This window comes from Oryctolagus cuniculus, chromosome 15 (assembly GCF_051225735.1).
Source record: "Oryctolagus cuniculus isolate XC-2025 breed Fujian yellow rabbit chromosome 15, ASM5122573v1, whole genome shotgun sequence".
Lineage (NCBI taxonomy): Eukaryota > Metazoa > Chordata > Mammalia > Lagomorpha > Leporidae > Oryctolagus > Oryctolagus cuniculus.
The window spans coordinates 36348977-36369453 of NC_142881.1; the positions used below are offsets into that span (position 1 = coordinate 36348977).

At 46.6% G+C, this 20477-nt stretch overlaps 1 protein-coding gene across 20 annotated transcripts in view; it reads right to left on the reverse strand.

Annotated features, from left to right (window-relative positions):
- PLCE1 (phospholipase C epsilon 1) overlaps positions 1-20477 on the reverse strand; it is a 311578-nt gene that overhangs the window by 98183 nt on the left and 192918 nt on the right. For all 20 annotated transcript variants that reach the window (XR_016222119.1, XR_016222118.1, XR_016222117.1 and 17 more), the window contains exon 4: positions 3592-3737. Coding sequence is in view for 16 of the 20 variants with exons in the window: in XM_051823420.3 (XP_051679380.3) it covers positions 3592-3737 (146 nt within the window). In the remaining 4 variants the exon portion in view is untranslated. The remainder of the gene's footprint in view (positions 1-3591; positions 3738-20477) is intronic.

A 20477-nucleotide genomic window follows, 5' to 3' on the forward strand; every position in this document is an offset into this window, starting at 1 on the left:
TTCCAATTCTTTATGCTTTCCCAACATGTGTATATATCACCAGGCACGTTGTAGAACTACCTGTGTATCTGGAAACTTCAGGTAAATGGGTCACACTGTGGGTTCTCTCAGGCAACCTGTTTTTCTTGAAAGCCTTGCCTCTGGGATTTGTTCATGTCCCTGAGTATGGAAGAATGATCCTGCCTGGTAGCCACAGAAGTCTTTGGGAAAGCGAATAGCATTTCTCCATGGATAACCAGCAGGGCAGGTTAAAATGCATGAAGTCAGACAAATAAAATCATTTTCTGATTTCACCCCACTCAGTCCAGCTGGTCTCATGACTAGATTTTTATAAAGCAGTGAGAATCATTTTGGGGGGATGAAGAAGAGTTATAATCAATGAATGAGACCAGGTTCTCATCATTTAATGATCCCCACTTCTGTAAATAGAGGAGCTATCATGACATGCTTGAGAACAAAGATCAATAAGTCTTTGTTAGACTGAGACCTGACACTATTTTTAAAAACTTTTATTATTTTTATGATGATAAAAGTACAAGATGCTCATTGTAGAAAGTCTAGAAAATGCCAAAATACAGAAGAAAGCATCCATAATTCCATAACACATAGACATTAGGTATATTTCCTTCCAGTATTTATTATATTTACATTCTCCAGGTGAACAAAATATTGCTGAAGTTATTAAGTATAGATGGCTTTGTTCTCATCACATTTTATGAATTTTATGTTATTTGTTTTCCAATGATTTAGAAATTTTTCATGAACATCATTTTGATGGTTAAAATATCTTTCATTATGTGGATGCATATTATTTTCCTATTATTATTCATTCAGATCATTTTAAAGTGACACCATAAATATCAAATACACCATAAATACAAATTTGTAAAATTTGTATTTTTTTAATGAAGATTTATTTATTTATTTGAAAAGCAGAGTTACACACACACACACACACAGAAAGAGAGAGAGAGAGAGAGAGAGAGAGAGATGTTCCATCCACTGGTTCACTCCCCAAATGGCTGTAATGGCCAGGGTTGGGCCAAGACAAAGTCATGAGCCAAGAGCTTCCTCTGGTCTCTTCTGTGGGTGCAGGGGCCCAAGCACTTGGGCCATCTTCTGCTGCTTCCCAGACACAGTAGCAGGGAGCTGGATGAGAAGTGGAGCAGCTGGAAGTCAAATTGGTGCCCACATGGAATGCCAGCATCACAGGCAGCAGCTGAATCCACTAAACCCTATACTGTCGCTGTTAATCTTTGTATTTCTCTTTAAGAAAGCTGAGAATCTGTACAATACCAATACAAAGCCAGAGTCATTTAACAAAAAGTCTGCTCTTTCATCACATCAAATTACTAAAAAAAATTTTTTTTTTAATAAAAAACCGCCAGTGAGTCTGGGGTGTGAGACAAAATGCATAGGGGTCAGTGGTAAAGTGTGGCTTGGTTTGACCTTATTCCTTATCTTAGAGAATCTCCTGGCACTAAGGCCTTCTTGAATTTTGAATTCAAATGAAGTTGGGTCTGAAAGTCAAATTCACTCCAGGCCTGCAAGGGCCATTCTTGCAGCAAGAGAATCTAAACATGGCCTGTGGCAGCCAGTCTCCAGGATGGTCTCTAACCACCCCTGGCTCCTGGTAGAGAGTCCCCACCCACAGTGAATCAGCGCTGATGCTGAGGTGATCGGTACAGGATGGCGGAGGTGACAGCGACCTCTGAGTAAAAAGCCCTGAGGCCCCTGCCTCATGGTCCTGGGTCATTCACTTGGAGGGGGCCAGGCAGCATGCTGTGAGGTCCCCAGCCAAGAGCCAGCACTAACATGCAAGTGAAACAGAAGGCTAAGCACCGTTAACATGGACCGTTATCTTGAAATAATCACTTTTTTCCTTAAAAGAAATGGAACACAGGTTCCTCGTAGAGCTTATTGCAAAGAGAATCAGAATCATCTAGATAAAGTCTCGGTACTCCAGTTTTTCTTTTTCTTTTTTCTTTTTTTTTATCTTTTCCATCTTTTGAGCCATGCCTGGGGCATGGTATGATCATTTTAAATGCCAATGACATGATCATCTCAGTTTATTGTTAGTTAAGAGAGTTCAAAAGGACAAAAAAATTTCAAATTCTTGGAATTTGCATTCTTTGTTCCAACCCAGATCCCTGTGTAAGGCCCTGGAGAATCAGTCTTCATAATGTTATGAAGGCAGATTCATTTTTAAAAATATGATCTGCAGTAGCTGTTTTCTTTTTAAATCTATCTATTGAGTTTTTTGAAAGGCATTGGTAGAGAGAGAGAAGGAGACACTGACAGAGACAGATCTTCCATCTACTGGTTCATTCCCCAGAGGGCCACAACAGCCAGGGTTGGACCTGGCCAAAGCCAAGAGCCAGGACTGGGTCTGTCACATGGATGCAGGGGTCCAAGCACCTGGGCCATTTCCTGTTGCTTTCTCAGGCCATAAGCAGAGAGCTGGATCAGAAGTGGAGCAGCCAGGACTTGAATTGGCACCTATATGGGATGCCGGTGCTGTGGGCAGAGGCTTAAAAAGCTATGCCACAAAACTGGCCCCAAAGCAAGATTCATTTATAGTGAGAACCCTCATTGGGACAACAGCTTCTCTTTATGGAGACTTCCTATACGCCAAGTTGCATATCTGATGTGATTTTACTCAATCCTACCCACAGAGGTGCATGTTTTTTAGTATTACCCCTATCTCACAGATACACTGAGGCTCACTGAGGCCAGGCGACTTGCTCAGACCATACAGCTATTCTATGGGGTAGCCAGGAGCGGATTCCCTGTTACTACTCAACAACTCACGTGCTGCATCCTCACACATCATGCTTCTTCCCACAAAGGTGACAGCAATTACTCTCAGCCAGGTCACTGAGGCCGAAAGGGGTTAAGGTGGGAGACTTTATGGACAGAACGACAATTCTGTTGTTATCTCAATGGAGAAGGTGTAGGGGCAGGATATCACAGTGGTTAAGGGCATGGGCTGTGCGGTCAAGGCTGCCTGCGTGACATCTCAGACACACCAGGTGACCTAGGCTGATTAGTTCCCTTGTTGTATAATATGGGAATGATCCTAATATCTAGCTCAGAAAGTGATTTTGAGAGTTAAAATACCCAGTGTGTGGAGTGTGTCTAGCCTGGGCTTAACATATGGTAAGTGTTCAATAATAATGGGAACCAATATTACTGGATGCTTATTATCGATGTTAGCCATTGTAACTACTAAGGGTAGCCGATGGACAGGAGTGTACAGTGCTGAGGCAATTAATAGGGCAGAGCTGGGCAGAAATCAGTTAACAATGGGGTTTAGGGGGCAGGCAGAGGAAGGGGGGGATCAGTAATGGGGCTGAGGGGTTACAGAATCAGGTCATTTCACTTAGCTTGGACAAGAGCCTGGGATCAGAGCAGACATTGTGATGAGGGACAGTCACTGGCCTTGGGCTGGTGGTGTTGGAAGAGGAGGATGCATTTCCCTAAATAATCACTACAGTTGCCTGGCTTGGTAAAATGTGGCTCTCTGGGGAATTTAACTTAGCTGGTAGGAGGAAAGCACAGCTGGGTAACTGTCTTCCCCACTGTCCCTACCTGAGGCCAGCCAGGAACTCCATGACAGCGTTGTAGTTGCCCATGTTCCAGCAGCATTTGGCCACGTGCACCAGGTAAGAGAAGACTTCCCGCTTCTCCTCCATGGAGCCTGCTGTGAGGATCAGCCACGTCACCCAGGAGCTCACCTGGAAGACACAGAGAGGGGCATGCACTGAATCGTGTCTGGGAAGCTTGATACATTTTTTTTTTCCACAGGAAAATAAAAAATCAATTTGCTATCAGGAAACAAAGGATCCAGCCAAGAACCCTGAAGTGATACCCCAGCTCCTTCACTGCTTTGATAGACAATTCTGGGAAAGCTACTCAGTTTCTATATCTTCGTCTTAAGATAAAGAGGTTAGGGGCCAGTGTCGTGGCACAGTGGGTTAAGCCTCTGCTTGCGATGTTGGCATCCCATATGTGGGATGAATCCTGGGGTGCCAGTTTGAATACTGGCTTCTCCACTTCCCGTCCAGCTCCCTGTTTTTTTTTTTTTAATTTTTTTTTAATTTTTGACAGGCAGAGTGGACAGTGAGAGAGTGCGAGACAGAGAGAAAGGTCTTCCTTTGCCATTGGTTCACCCCACAATGGCTGCTGCGGCAGGCGCATCGCGCTGATCCAAAGCCAGGAGCCAGGTGCTTTTCCTGGTCTCCCATGGGGGTGCAGGGCCCAAGGACTGCCTGGGAAAGCAACAGCAGATGGCCCAAGTACTTGGGATGCTGCCCCAATATGGGAGACCCAGATGAAGCTGCTGGCTCCTGAGTTTGGCCTGGCCCAGTCCCAGCCATTGTGGTCATCTGGGGAGTGAAACAGAGGGGAGACCTCTCTCTCTGTCTCTCCCTTTCTGTCTGTAACTCTTGCCTTTAAAATAAATAAATCTTAAAAAAGAAAAAAGATAAGGAGGGTGAAGACAGCAATTCATAAAACCCCTCTTGATCTACACAATTCCATCAGATTATAAGAAAATAAGGCCCATTGGTAATTTTGATTGAAATACATTTTTCTGCTGAGCATCAAGACTAAATGAAACCAATGCACTTTGCCTGAAAATTAAATATATTCATCAAGCAGTAAAATAGGTAATACAAATTGAAAAAAACACAAAAATATTTTTGAATGATTGTTCATAAATGCATATTCTTTAAGTGGCAAAATAATGAGAAAAGTAAATACTTAGAGAGCACCTATTATACACCAGGAACCATTCTAAGCACTTTACCTATCTCTGTCAACAGTCTTGAGAGTCAGGGACTATCCTTGTCCTCAGAGGCTTACTAAAAGTCTTCAATCAACAAGTAGCCATGCCTGGATTTGAACTTCAGAATGTTTGCTCCACAGGTCGCACTATTAATTACTGAACACATGCTTCACTTGGACATACAAACTTGGATGCTTTCCAACTCTGGGCTTAAATTTATTCCGACATGATTTTTTCTATTAAACAAACTATACTACTTAGCAATATGCCATATTCATACCCGCTTTATGATATACAGTCTTTAAATAATCTGCTTAATCTCTAAGATTATGAGTGGCTTTCAAAGTTCATGGAAAATACATATTATGAAAAATCTATATATGGCTTTCAATCTTTTTGCATCAAATGAAACTTACATTTTTAATTAAATATTTATTTATTTATTTGAAAGGCAGAGTTACAGAGAGTCAGAGAGAGAGAGAGGGCAGGGGAGGGGGAGGGGGAAGAGAGAATGAGAATCTTCCAACAGCTGGTTCACCCTTCAATTGACCACAATGGCCAGAGCTGGGCTGATTTGAAGCCAGGAGCCAGGAGCTTCTTCCAGGTCTCCCATGCAGGTACAGGGGCCCAAGCACTTGGGCCATCTTCTACTGCTTTCCCAGGCCATAGCAGAGACCTGGATCAGAAGTGGAACAGCTGGGTCTCAAACTGGATCCACAGCATCGGTCCCAAAACCCATGTTTTTATAAAAAAATATTTATTTATTTATGTGTATATTTATTGATAGGCAGAGAACACACAGAAAGAGATATAGATCTTCTAACTGCTAGTTCACTCCTTAAATGCCTATAACAGCCAGGGCTGGGCCAGGAACCCCAAATGCAGTCTAGGTCTCTCACTTGGGTAGCAGGCACTCAAGTACTTGTTCATCATCTGCTCCTCCCAGGGATTTAGCAGGAAGCTGGATCAGAAGAGGAGGATACCTGATATAGGCCACAGCTATCCCAAGCAGTGTCTTAACACTTGTGCCAAATATCCATCTCCAACTTAATCTTTTAATTCTATTGTCCATGAACATTTTGAAGTACCCCCATATTTGGTTGCCCCCTCTACTTAGGTGCTTGGGCAACAGTGTTTATCTAAGCTAATTTTCCATCCTGGCTACCATCTGGGTTGACAGCCTCAGTTGTTAACAAACTAAAGCCTTGGTCTTGAGCCCACCTGGCCCCATTAGCTGCCCTCGGTTCAGCAACAGCGCTGAAATCTGGGAAGCAACTGTTTTCCCTGGCCTGAGGGACAGTGAGGCCTGGACAGAGAGTTCATGGTGACCTAGAAAACGAGAGTTCAAGGCCGAGGGCGCACTGCCCACATGTTGATAGAATGGCAAGAATTAATGTATTTAGCACTGAAAGTAACCACGGAGGGCAGTCTAACCCCTTTCCTTCCCAGATCAAGAATCTATGTCTTATGGGAAATGTGACTTTCTGAGGCCACAATTCTTGTTGATGTCAAAACTAGGACTCCAAGGCTGGTATTCCTTCCTCTGATGGAGGCTCAGTTTCCGTAAACTTGGTCCTGGCAGTTCTTCTAGTAACTCAATTTGAACCGCACATTTGAAGACAAAGCTAGAATGAAAGAAGATACAAAGATACCAAGACACCCCAAAAATATTTAAAGAAATGAAAAAAAAATCTAGAATGTGAGGGATTAATGTTCTTTCCTATCTCTACACAGAAACTAACAGCTGTGGTGCAATAGGCTAAGCCTCCACCTGTAGCACCAGCATCCCATATGGGCGCTGGTTCATGTCCTGGCTGCTTCTCTTCTGATCCAGCTCTCTGCTATGGCCTGGGAAAGCAGATGAAGATGGACCAAGTGCTTGGGTCCCTGCACCCACATAGGGGACCCGGAAGAAGCTCCTGGTTCCTGGCGTTGGATTGACCCAGCTCTGGCTGTTGGGCCATCTGGGGAGTGAACCATTGGATGGAAGACCTCTCTCTCTGCCTCTGCCTCTGCCTCTCTCTATATAACTCTGCCTATCAAATAAATTAATAAAATATTTACAAAAAGGAAAATAGGAAAATAGTAGAAACAGGGAATTTCAGCCACAAAAATAGGGCTATACTCTGGTACCAGCCAAGAGCACTGGAATAACTGACACAGCTTATGTGCTTTCTGACATAGGCTAGCGTAAAATGTGATAGGCTCCCAGCATGCACCTGTGCTCTCCACCTGCTCTGCATGTTGTTGGATCCTGAGGCAAAAACAGGACAGCAGAACTTGAATCGGAGTCCTAGGATAAGCCCTGCTCATGATCATTTCAAGAACGTTCTAGAAGTCCCAGGGCCATTCCTTCGCTTGCAGGCACAGGGAAATCCCCTGCTTACCATGTCCATATCTTGTCCCCTCACCAATTTACTCAGTTCAAAGCCACTTTTTTGAATTCCTGGCCAGCTAGAGCAAGAGATTATTTTGTCAGTAGAGACTGACTTTTGGTGTTACTGTACAATTCTTCCTTAAGTCTGATTTGCTTTTTTTTTTTTTTTTTAAATTTTGTTTATGTGAAAGTCACAGAGAGAGAGAGAAATTGATTGATTCTCCATCTGTTCAATTACTTCCCAGAAGGCCGCAAAGGCCAGGGCTGGGCTGAGCCAAAGCCAGGAACCAGGAGCATCCTCCATGTCCCCCACATGGGTGGCAGGGACTCCAACACTTGGGCCGTCTTCTGCTGCTTTTCCCAGGCCTTTAGCAGGGAGCTGGATTGAAAGTGGAACAGGCGGGATAAAAACCAACATCTATGTGGGACATCAGCATCGTAGGTGGCAGCCTTACCAACTACTCTGCAATGCTAGCCCCAGTCTGACTTGTTTTTGATGGGTCCTATCCTACAAAAGATAATCATTAGCAAACACTTAGAATCCTCACACTGTTGACTCTAAGTTGGAAATTAAAATCATTCTCCTTACAAATAAATACAAGAACCTGAAAAGTTAAAATAATTCTTCAAAGTCACTCAATTCATTAGTGTGCAGGCCTCTGGTTATATTTGTTTCAAGTCTTCCTCTCCTTTCCCATTGAAACTGATGGCAAATCAGGGTCTTGGGAAAGTCACCCTTCATTCACCCTCTTCTGGCTTCTTGCAGAGACTCAAGGGACAGGAAAGGGTTAACTCATCTCCCCCCAACACCCTGCCACCCCAGAGGCCAGCTTCATAGAGTATGGGAGACCACCAGGCTTGTATCTCAGTGCATTCAGATTTGTTTTCTATCAGTCAGATTATTTTCTATATACTTTCCCACAATGCCAGGGAAAAAAAGTGGTACCATATTTCACATGGAAAACTAATTTAAACCAACTGTTCCATCACCGAGTAAGAGTCCCCAGGGTCCCGGTTGTTGAGATTATATAAGCAGTGTTATAAACACACACACACACACACACACACACACACACCCCAACATCTGCTTACAAGCATCAGGGACAATTCTTACTACCACTCAGTATATTCATAATTTTATAGGTATTAAGTGTTAATATTATCATAGCCAATTATGAAAGAAACAAACAAATGTCAAAATGTTACCCAATGCACATTTATTAATGGAAAATGGGATGCACTGCCAGTTCAGGAGTTTTAGGACACAAAATAATACAAAAATTGCATGAAGTGTTCTGGCTCTCATGTTGGGAGCTCCCCTACAGCAGAAAGGTGTGAACTGGGGCTGAGCATTTTCCCTCCACCAATGGTCAGCACACAACACTCAGTCTCCCAATTCTTTTTTTTTTTTTTTTTTTTTTTTTTTAAGATTTTTAGAGAGGTAGAATTACAGAGAGGGAGAAACAGAGAAATGTCTTCTGGCTTACTCCCTAAATGGCCACAACAGCCAGAATTGGGCTGACCCGAAACCAGGAACCAGGAGCTTCTTCTGGGTCTTCCATACGGGTGTAGAGGCTCAAGTACTTAGGCCATCTTCCACTGCTTTCCCAGGCCATCAGCAGGGAGCTGGATTGGAAGAGGAGCAGCAGGGACACAAGTCAGTGCCCATATGGGATGCCGGTGCCGCAGGCAGAGGCTTGGCTGACTGTGCTGCAGCACTGGCCCTTCTCCCACTTCTTGAAGAGCTTCTCGCAGAAGGCCCTGGCTAACCTTGACCATCCCAGCCCTGTGGCCCATGCTCACAACTCCTCCGCAATTACTGCTTTCCCTTCCTGTGCCTGGCTCAGTTCTTTCAGGCCTTGCCAAACTGAACAGCTGCCTGTCTCTCCTCAGAGCAAACACCTGTTGGCACCACTCCAGCTCAGATGGGAAGGGATGTTCTGATACCAGTCAAAACGACCTTTCCCTGGTCCACGGGTCTCGCCTGTGTCCTCTGCGAAGCTGAATCTTGACCGCACCCATTCTCCAACTTCACCTCACCTCTCCCCGACCCTTCTGTGGCTAAGGGAGTAAAGCAGGCGTCTTCCCACCGCCTCAGGAATCTTGCACCAGCTGTTCCTCCCACCCGCTCGGCTTGTCACTGAGCTAACTCCCTCTCACCCTTCAGGGAGTGGCCTCAGACCTGCGGTCAGCACTCCGCCCTGGGCCCAAGCTTCCGAAGGCCCCCTTAGTCCTTGCCCAGCTGTGCCCCCTCAACAGACAACCAGCCCATGGGGTGCAGGGGACAAGTCGGCTCACAGGCTATGTCTTCACTTGTGCATCATGTCCCCCTGTAGGTCCAGGACTCCAAAATCCCCTGATGAAAAAGCCTCAGGTCTGCCTCTGGCCTGCAAGGGTCTCTTATCTGAATGCATCCTCCTCGGCGTGGCCTGTACCTCCTAGGCCTAAAGGCTGGCCGTGGGGTCCCAGTGGAGTGTGGACAGGGTGTGGAATGGAGGCCTGAGGCTTCCACACTGGCAGACAAGGTGTGTAGGGCACCAGGGTGGGGCCTCCTTTGTACCTGGATGAGGCTGGCTTCAGGAGGCTGACGGAACATCACTCTTGAGCAGGATCTCCTCGACTCCCCACCTTGGCAGCGTCCACATGTCCCGCATGTTCTGGTGCCCCACATCGCCCCGTCCTCCATACACCTTTAGTGCCGTGCTCCCCATAAAGACAGGCACAGGTAGGTAGCAGTGTCAGCGACCAGCCAGGACCCGCCCTCTGTAAGTCTTCTGGGGCATCAGCAAGCGAGTGAATGAATGACTGACACTTGCCTCCCCTGGGAAGGCTTTCCTGAGGGTTCACCTAACAGCTTGCTTTTACTTTCTTCCCATTTCTCTCTGACTTAAAGCAGGACCTTGTGTCCAAAGTTCCCTCTGGATTCTTGGATTCTCACCACGCCTGGCTTTGCATCTGGTCTATTTTTGTTCTATTTGTGGGCCTGCCTCTTTCACATGCGTCAGTTTCATCTCCCCCTACAGACCCTAAGTCCTCAAGGACAGAGACCATCTTTCCCACATTTCTAGTATGGGGATGCTCAGTGCATCGGGCCAACAGGCAAGCCACCCTCAGTCCCAGGGGGCTGTGGGCAGGCAGGATTCTCAGCCTCCCAGCATTCAGGGATTATATTTGGGAAACGGCCCGGACATTTCCTATTGCAGTTCCCAGGTCCAGAAAGAGAAGACAAATGACTTTGTGCCAAAAATCTTTCCAATATGCTGAGGAAAATGCTTGCTTAGGAAGAGGATCCTTTGTAATGAGTGTCTTGTCACCCAAACTGCAAAGCAGGCTCAAGTGGTGAAGCTCACAGAATACAATGAAAGTTTAGGTAAATCTCTTCTCAAGTGATTAATGGGCAGCACACACACACACACACACACACACACAGATGCCTGCCTAGGCAGTGCTTAGTGGTGGGGTACTCATATAATAATAGGAACTAACAGTGGCGGTGATAGGGTGTTTGTTCAAATGCAGGTCCCAAGGTCTCACTCAACCTAGAAATCCGACTTTCTAAAGGCCGAGCCTGGCAATCTGCATTTTAGACAAACTCCCTGGTGATTCTTGTGTGCACTGAAGTTTGAGAACTAGTCCAAGAGTTCAGCATCCTCCCTCTCTACCCAGGGGCCTCAAACCAGAAAGCACCATTTCTGTAGCACTAGACCAATGCTGTCCATCATCTTTTCTGGCCCCACTGAGCTAAGTGGACCTGAGACCAGAACCATAGCCCAGTTGGTAGAGAACATGAGCAGTGGAGGTGGTGAGTGGATCTGGGTCCCACCATTCCCTTGTACACACCCTGAAACAAGCCACCCAAGTGCTTCGAGTCTCAACTCCCCTTTCAGTAAAATGAAATTTTACTCATAAAATTACCGTGAGGATGAAACTGGAGAACGTATCTAACGATCTCAACATGGCCCTTAGCATAGTTAAGGGCTCAATAACATCTACTATTGTGACTCCTGCTACGGCTGCTGCTCCCCACCACTGTCAATATCACCACCCAAGCTGGAGAGAGGCTGACTTCCAGGGAATAGGACACAGAAGTCCTGCAGAGAGGCGTCTCCAAGTCCCACTCCCTGATTACAGCAAAGCTGGACCACAGAGTCTGTGATTGCTAGAGAAGCGTTTGTGCCCCGAGTCCAATCTTCCTAACAGAACGATAGCTCACATTATCTCTTCTCTGAAGGCCTCCCTGACTCCTTGCTATAAAGCAAATATGTTTATTTTTATTATAATTGCCATATCCTTTCTGTCTCGCTCTCTGCACACACACATAGACTTCAAAAAGTTCATTGAAAATGTGTATTAAAAACTATGAAATTATGCTTAGATGTAGAATGTTTTGCAACAAAATAAACTTACCTTTTAATTCCATTTTTTTCTGTGAGCTTTTTGAAGTACCCTGGAGTGCGTGCGTGCATGTGTGTGCGTATTCTTACGCTACCTTCAGAGACCAATTTCCACAACAGTCCAGCAGTGCAGGTCATGACTTCCTCATGCCAGGGCCCCAACTGTGAGGCTGTAGCCACTGTGTTTCCCACGCCCAGCATCCTCCTTGACATGAAGTGCCTGCAGAAGAGTCTCTTGAACTTGTTCTGCTTGGCGAGGTGCCACTGGTGACTCTTTACTTGGAAGGGACACAGGGGGTGGGGGATGGGAAGGGGAATGGAAACAGCCAAAGGTGGCTTCTTCAGAAGCTTGTTTTATACCCATGCCCCCTTCCCACAGATCACATCACAGCTGATTTCAGATAAAACTCAAAATCTCTTTGTGGCCTTCACAGTTGGCACCATCTAATCTAGTTTGCTTCTGCAGTATTTGCTCTTACTGTTGCCCACCATGTGTCTGTCTGTCATTCCAATCCGACTGCACGGGTCATTTTCTATTCTATAGCTATTCTTAGCTCTAGGCCATTTTTTAAAAAATCTGATTCCTTGTGTTGTGACTATACAGGAAGTCTGTTTATTTCTTTTGCCCAATATTTGTGTCACATCTCCCTATCTTAATCTATCAAGATAGTATGGCACTAACTATACTCCTAATCGCAAGGTAGGCCTCAACGATTTGTTCAAACATTGGTATATGACTCAAACCAAGCCAACTAGAGTCCTCCTTGAGTCTTTTAGCACTATCAGGAAAAGAGACACAGTCCTTTCATTGGAATCATAAGCTAAAAAGATAAAAGCTTGGGGCTCTTTATAACTATCATTGTTACAGTATCAGGAGAACCTGCCTGAGGATGACATCAACATAGAGGTAGAAGGTAGCTGTTCTAGAGGTCATTGGTCAGATTCTTAGATTTAACCAGACCTGGAAGTTTCCGGCAGCTCTATGTACTCTTTTGGTTTCAGCAAGTTTGAGTCAAGCTGCTCTTCATTTGCATTTGAAGAAAAGTTTTGACAAATACATCTTGGCTTGAGATGGCCCTTCCGCTTTCTAAGAGACACTTATTGAGTACCTACTGTGTACTGTGTGCCATGGCACTCAATCTTGCATAGCTTGGAGCCCCATGGGAGAAAAGCATTTATGCAAGTAATAAAATAGCAAAATGCTTGATATTATGATGGGATGACTACAAGGCCAACTTTACTCATTTATGTGCCTCCATCTTTGGAAGGCAGGTCTTTCTTCCATTTCTTGGTCCCAGGTGCCCTCCCAAAGCATTTTATTGATGTGTCTGTAATAGTGCTTAATCTTCCCACAGTTACTGCATGCCTATACATTTGCAGGGAGCTATGCTAGGCTGGGGGCAGGAATGAATGGAGCAAGCATAAAAAAGGTAAGAAGGCATACTCTACTTGGCAACCAAGCCAGTTGTGTGAATGTCCGTCTTCTCTGAATTGCCAACTCTTCAAGGGCAGGGAGCAACTTATTTTGGCCATCTTCCTATCATTTACAGAATGTCTTGCCCATAGTTTGCAAAAGATAGTTACTTATTCCCAAGTACTTCAACTATAAATTTCCACAATACTGAGAAATTAACTTATAAATCCACTGGAGTTATTTACTGTCTTAACAACAACTAGGGAAAATATTTTGATTAAGATACACAAAACCACAAACTTTGGAGAACTGCCAACAGCTACGCATGCTATGTTATCCTCTTTTTTACCATACTGCCAGTGTTTGAATACTTGTCCCCTTGGTTCTCAAGGTCTTATGTTAATGGTTCTAACAGGGAGGAAACTTAATTCCATCATGATGATTAGAGTTGGAACCTTCAGGAAGTGATGTGATTGGATGAGGTCATTAGGGTAGAGCCCCAGTGATCGAATGATGGTACTCCTGTAAGGAGAAGCGTGGACGCATGCACACTCCCTCTTGCCATATGACACTCTGTGCCACCTCAGGCCTTGGCCAGCAGGAATGTTCTCACCAGAGGCTGAACCAATGGAGCTACCCGATCTTGAACTGTGAACTTCCAAAACCAGAAGCTGAAATAAACCTTCTTTCTTTATAAGTCAGTTGCCTCAGCTATTTCAGTGTAGTAACACAAAGCTGAAGAATACATACACTCAACTGAATGGGTCATTCATTCCGAAGCCATTATTAAGTGATCGCCAAAAGCAAGACTCATCTCATCATTTTCTACTGTTTCTTACGCAAGAATTTACTAGTAGCCCTAGAATAAATCGGGTCTTGGTTATCTCTCCTATTTTAATGTGATGGGATTAAAATCCATAACAGTTTACATAAAAAGCATAATGTAAGTGAGATGTTTTCTCCAAACTATCTTGATCTCATTGCAGGATCATTTATGAATTTCATTCTTTTCCTCTCTGCATGATTTTGATGATCACAGCAACAGTGTGCATGGGTTGAGCATATACTTGTCAGGAGGATACTGCATATCTCATTTAATCTTCTTAGTCTCACATGGCTGGTAGCAATACTGTTGCCATTTTGTGAATGAGGAAACTGAGGCCCAGAGTGGCTAAACAAGCTTGCCCCAGGTTATACTCCTGTGAACTGGGAATGAGCCACGCCAATAAACCTGGGCTTTTAAAGCACCATGCTCCATTACCTTCCATTTTTCTCTTATGAGGATTATACTCAAAAGTAAATTATTTATAGCTTTGAGCCCTAGACCACTGCCTTGATCCGGTGGGCAGAGAATTGTTCTCAGCAATGATCACGAGGAGCTCAGCTAAAGGTCTGAGAGATGCATCTCCTCTGGAAACAGAATGTTAGAGTTCTGACAAACTGCAGAGAATGTGGTGTTGGCACTTGCAACTATTTACCAATGTTTCTACTCTGTCATCCTTCTAAAAATTTAAGTTTCCTACAAGTCACATTGAATCTCTTAAAAATGAATTAAAAATTAAAATAAATTTTTTAAAAACATCAGCAAAATTATATTTAAACTTTCTATGACAGGCAGAATAGGCAGGGTCCTCCTGTACTAAAGAGTGAAGACAGGAAACAGAATACAGGAGAAGGGGTCTGCGGCAGAGGCAGAGAAAGCCAGGAGTTCTCCCTAGGAAATCTGCTCACCGAGCTGCTGCCACCGCCTGGGTGCCTGGTCCCTGAAGCACCCTCATTCCTGCTAAGCTGGGGTAATGTTGAGTGAGCCACTACTGAGAGTCTACTCTCAAGGATCCAGCGGGCCCTGTTCTGAGCACTGGGGTGCAGTTAGTAAGGGAGACACAGTCCTGGCGGTGCCGGGAGACGGTGGCATTGGCACACCACCCAGCACACCTGGCACACCTGTCCCTCCCCTGGTTCCTAGGGTGCTCTCCTTTCCTGAATGAGGAAGGTACCATCATCATCCCACTTCGATCATGAAACTAAAGTACAGGGAGGCTGAGTCACTTGTCTGAGGTCACAAAGGTAGTAAGTGCTGGAGGTGGGACCCCCACTCGGGCAGCCCAGTCCCAGAGCCCATGCTCGTCACATGTACTCAGCTGCCGAAGTTGGCTCTGGGACACTGGTGCTCCTCGTGGCTCTCCTAGACTCCTCCCTGCTGCTGCATGCTCTCCCTGGATACTACCCTTCCTCTACCCACCACCTCTCTGCTGCTGTCTATCTTGCCTCATGCATTCAAGAATGAACTGGGTATTTCCAAAGGCTCCTCAAACTCACCCTGCCCCTGGTGCTTGACCTTCACCTTCTGTCCCTCTACCCTACTGGCTTCCAAGTAGCACAGATGTCATCTCCTCCAGGAAGCCTTCCCTGAACCCTGAGATAGTTAGTGGGTGCTAACATGACTTGATTATGCACTTATTATACTGCGCTGTCACCACCACCCTCCTGGTCCCACCACTGGAGTGGGAGCTCCTTGCAGGCAGGCCTTGTCCTTCATCTGTTTCCTGGCATGCATGGCAGGAACTCAGTAACTTTGTTCTAAGTTATGCATTAAACACACACAGCAGCAGTGGCGGGTGCTGTGGTGTCCGGGTTAAGCTGCTGCCTATGATGCCAGCTACCCACATGGGTGCCAGTTTGATCCCTGGCTGCTGCACTTCCAACCCAGCTCACTGTTAATGTATCTGGGAAAGCAGAAGATGGCCCAAGTGCTTGAGCACCTGCACCCACGCGGGAGACCTAGAAGAAGCTCCTGACTCCTGGCTTTGGCCTGGCCCAGCCCTGGCTGTTGTGGCCATTTGGGGAGTGAACCAGTTGGTGAAGATCTTTCTGTCTCTTCCTCTCCCTCTCTGTAACTCTTTCAAATAAAAATAAATAGACCTTTAAAAAAAAAAACCCACACGCACATAATAGCTGACTCCTTGATGGAGCTGCCATTCCCAGAAGATTGCTCAGCCCTGGAGTGGCCCAGGGCATCTGGGACTGCAGTGTGGGAGGTGAGGCAAGGGCATTTACCTTGGAGCTGACAGCCCCTTCGTAGTCACTTGCCAGCTTGCTCTTTGCCCAAGAGGCTCAAAAGACCAGCGCCAGGAAAGGATACCCAGGGAGCCATGGCCGATGGGCATTGAGCCCCTGACCAGAGGACTTCATTCCCCTTAGAGGACCGGGCAGGGATGGCTGATCTCACCATTTTGCAGGTTTCCTGGATTACAGACAGAGAGTGACTGACTCAAGTCTCCCAGATGGGGAGGCCACCGGCCACAGGCCACACTGCCTGGGGAAAGGCAGTAAGTGAAGGTTGCCTTCCAGGGCCTGGGAGCAGGACAGAAAGGTCACAGAGGTTGCAAATCACTCTGGGCCCTAGGGCAGGCAGGCACCTGCCACAGGGAAGCAAAACTGCACACGAGTTTTACCAATTGTAATGTGGACGGTGAGCAAGTAGCAGGAGACTGACCACCACATGGGTGCTAATGATCAACAGGCAGGAGAGAATGGAAAGAAATAAAATGGGCTGCATGCATTGGAGTACATTGCCTTGAAGACACGGAGTGTGAAGAAATGTGGGATACTTGAGGGCCGACGCTGTGGCGCAGCGGGTTAACGCCAAGGCCTGAAGCACTGGCACCCCATATGGGTGCTGGTTTGTGTCCTGGCTGCTCCACTTCCAATCCAGCTCTCTGCTATGGCCTGGGAAAGCAGTAGAAGATGGCCTAAGTCCTTGGGCCCCTGCACCCACATGGGAGACCAGGAAGAAGCTCCTGGCTCCTGGCTTTGGATCCGTGCAGCTCCGGCCATTGTGGCTAAATGGGGAGTGAACCAGCAGATGGAGGACCTCTCTCTCTCTCTCTCTCTCTCTCTCTCTCTCTCGGCCTCTCCTCTCTCTGTTTAACTCTTTCAAATAAATAAATAAATCTTAAAAAAAAAGAAGAAATGAGGGATACTGGGCCCCGCAGAGATCAATTAGAAGCTGGCTGTGTGGATGCCAGCAAGCAAACAGAATACATCGCTGAGACGATAATGAAATCAGCTGTCTGGTACCTATGTATGGGGGTGAGCTTCAGGGAGTGAAGCTTACACAAAGCTGATGGAAACGTGAATTCTATCTGCTGGTGGGGAGGAAGGTGTGTGCCTAGGGGGGCAGGATGGGGTACACAACGGGGAGGAGCATGGGATCTGGAACAAAAGAAATGCAGGTTTGTTTCTTGGCTCTGCCGTTGGTTGTTGCTGTAACCTGGAGCAACTTTCTTCCCTATCCTGAGACCCAATTTATATTTATAAAATGTGCTGTGTCCTAAGGGGTGGTGCCTAATAAAAGGATAGTACATAAAAAAGGCTCTGGTGCATAGAGGGCAGGACGTAGCCAATAAATGTCAACTCGTATTGATAATGAAAAGTAACAAGCAGCTCCTTCGTCAAGGTGGAGCATTGTGGAAACAGTGTTGACTTTTTTACTACAGTAGAAAGAGAGACTTCCCAAGGGCTGGAGCTTCCAAAAGAACAATCCCTTATCGTAAAGAGGCCAGGGAGGGGAGGCAGAGGGAAGAGAAGGGGCAGGAAAATGTTCATGAATAAGGGCAGCTGGCGGCAAGGGGTGGGAAGCAGGAGAGGGCAGGGGTGCAGGGGAGGGCTCGGTCGGGAAGTGAGGATGCACAGATGCGGCGTGGTAGGTCCAGGAAGTCTTGGGAAAACAGTGCATCGCACACAGCTTCCCAAAGGGCAGGCACCCTCAGAACCCAGGGCCTCTGTCCAGGAAGCATCAGGCACTCTGGACGGCAGTTAGTTACAACATCCGATGGAGTGAGATCAAACCCCATCACACGACACCGGCCAGTTCCACATCTTCCTTGCTATGTGAAAAGGAGGTCACCTTTTCTGGGGAAGGGACAGATGCCAACTCTGAATAACAACCAACAGAGCCAGACATGAAAGGCAAACCTTCTAGAATGTTCGGCACAGGATGAAATTACTCCAAAATGCCTCACCATCGACCTAATCTATAAAAATGTCCTGTGATGAGATCGTGTAACTGGTGAGTGGTAATTGCCCGGTGGAGCAAAGCAGAGAAACTTGAGACCGACAGCTGAGAGCTCTTGGAATTCCATCCGGGAAGTCAGACACCCGCCCGTGGCCTGGCTCCAGCACTTCCAAACCGCGCTTGATGCTTCATTTGTCTCGCGTGTTGACCTGCCTGAGAGCACATGTGCCTGTCCCTCTACGGCATCCGATTTTGAAATCTGGATGGGTTGACACTGGATCTGCCAATGTTGAATTACTCTCACATGTTCTGCACATAGTAGGTGCTCAAGAAATATTCCAGCAGTTGTTGTAATCCCTGTCTGTCCCACAGACCCCAGAGAGAAATCAGTCAGTAATGTTCTGTGGCACTGTTTCCCAAACCGGGTTCCAGGGCACATGCTCCTCTCCATGTTAAGTGCAAATGCTAGATTATATATATAAAAGTTGTTTTTCTTGGAAATTTACTATGCTAATGTGTGTGATAAAGCTCCAAGAAGGAACTAATACTCAGTGTTTCCCAAGTCCTTTTGACCACAGATTATTTCCTGCCAAAGAAATACTAATTAACATGTAGAAGAACCCTGGCATATTGGCACTGGGTCCCTCCCGAAATGAGCACTGCCAGCAGTTCATCACCCCTGGCCATTCTGTGGATTTTCCACCTGCAACTGGCCCAAACACACCCCCTCATTTCTAGAAACTGCTGGGGAGGGGGCTGTGGGAGGTAGAGACATCCGAAACGCCAGAATCAATATGTCACAGGAAGAATTCTAAAACCAAGACACAAAACACATTTTCCCTATCACCCAACATGAAGACATTTAAGGCCCAAGGGCAGCCAAGGCTATCATGAGGAAGTAGCCCAGAGAGCAGAGCAGCACGCAGCCATGGGGTTCTGCAACAGAACATGATGACAAATCAATCAGCGGGCCTTAGAACGTCTGATCCGGAAAGGACCTCAGACATCATCTAATTCAATCCCGTTACTGGATCGATGAAGACACAGATGGCCAGAGAGGGCAGGTGACGTGCAACAGCCACCCAGCTAACAGGTGGCAGGGCAGGGGCTAGAGCCCAGGTCTCCTGACCGCAGCATGGCCCACGGTCATCCATCTGCTGGGGTCTGGGTCAGAAGAGGATCTAATGCACCCTCACGCACCCTCCCTCTCTGGGCCTCAGAGTCAGGTTACACTGGGCAAAGAGGTAGTGCCTAACCAGGAGGAGCTCACCGCTCTGATGGTGAAGATGAGGGGGAGAGTTGGAGCAGCAGTTGCTGAAGACCCTAACTCAGGGCGCCTAGGGGATGATGGTCCTGCTTAGGCAAGAGAAAAGGAAGAAAAGGGAGAAGCAGCAGGAGGCACAAAGGCAAACAAGAGCGCACAGACCAAGGCCAGCCAAGGCCCAGGCCTTAGCAGGCCAAGCAGGGTCCAAGAGGTGGCTGTGGCGGCAGGTGTGTCTGCAGAACCACAACCCTGCTGGGATGCCAGCTGCGCCCAGCAGAGGGAGGGGCTATGGGCAGAGACTGCAGACGTGGGGTCGGGAGCTAGCAGGGAGGCCTGAGGAGAACCAGGGTGATCTGTCTTCATTAGGGATTGGAGGAGAGGGGGAGGAGGGGTTTCCCCTGCTTCCGGGAGGGGAGGAAGCCGGCAGGAAGAGCCCTTCAGGGAAAACTCTGGTTAGGATCTGTTTTAGGAAGGGAGGGAGCAGCTGCTTACGGCTGTGCGCTATGGGCTGGGGACCCTGATTAACAGTCCAGCAGGCAAAAGCCCAAGATTAGGAGCTGTAGAAGTTCAAAAAGGGAGCTATCTGGGACACTGCGCCCTGCAGCTGGCAGAACCTTGGAGTGATTTTGCTGAGTGGGCAGAAGCTAATGCCTGCATTTTTGGTGTGTGTGTGTGCATGTGTGTGATACTGAAAGTTCCTGTATGAATGAGTGACAGAACTGTTGGGGGCCAAATACCAACCTGCCCTTTCTCGTAGAGAAAGGTGAGTTTTGACCACAGAGGGGCAAAGATGTGGTTTCTATCTGGCTCAGGACATCTCTTTACAGAACTATTTGCTTGAGAAATGCTTAGGATGTAGAAGACAAACATGGAGAAGTAAAATAAAAAAATCAAGTATTGGAAAGTATTAATTCTACTCAAAAAAGCAAACCCAAGAAAACAAAGTCCAAAGACAACAAGAGAAGACCATGCTGTTGGCATGAGGGTGGGACAAACATTTGTGCTGGATGCAGCGGGGGAGCCCAGGTCTGAGGTCAGAGGTGCTGGCCTCAAGTCTCACTTCTAACTTCTCCTACCTCAGTGATAGGAGGTCAGTGACTTAACCTCTCTCCTAGGCCTCCAGTGTAGAGCAGGCCCACGAGCAATACTTAGTTTACAGGACTGGACAATTAAAGGGAAGAATATGAAAGTGCTTTCACACATTTGTAAGTACAAGAGGAAG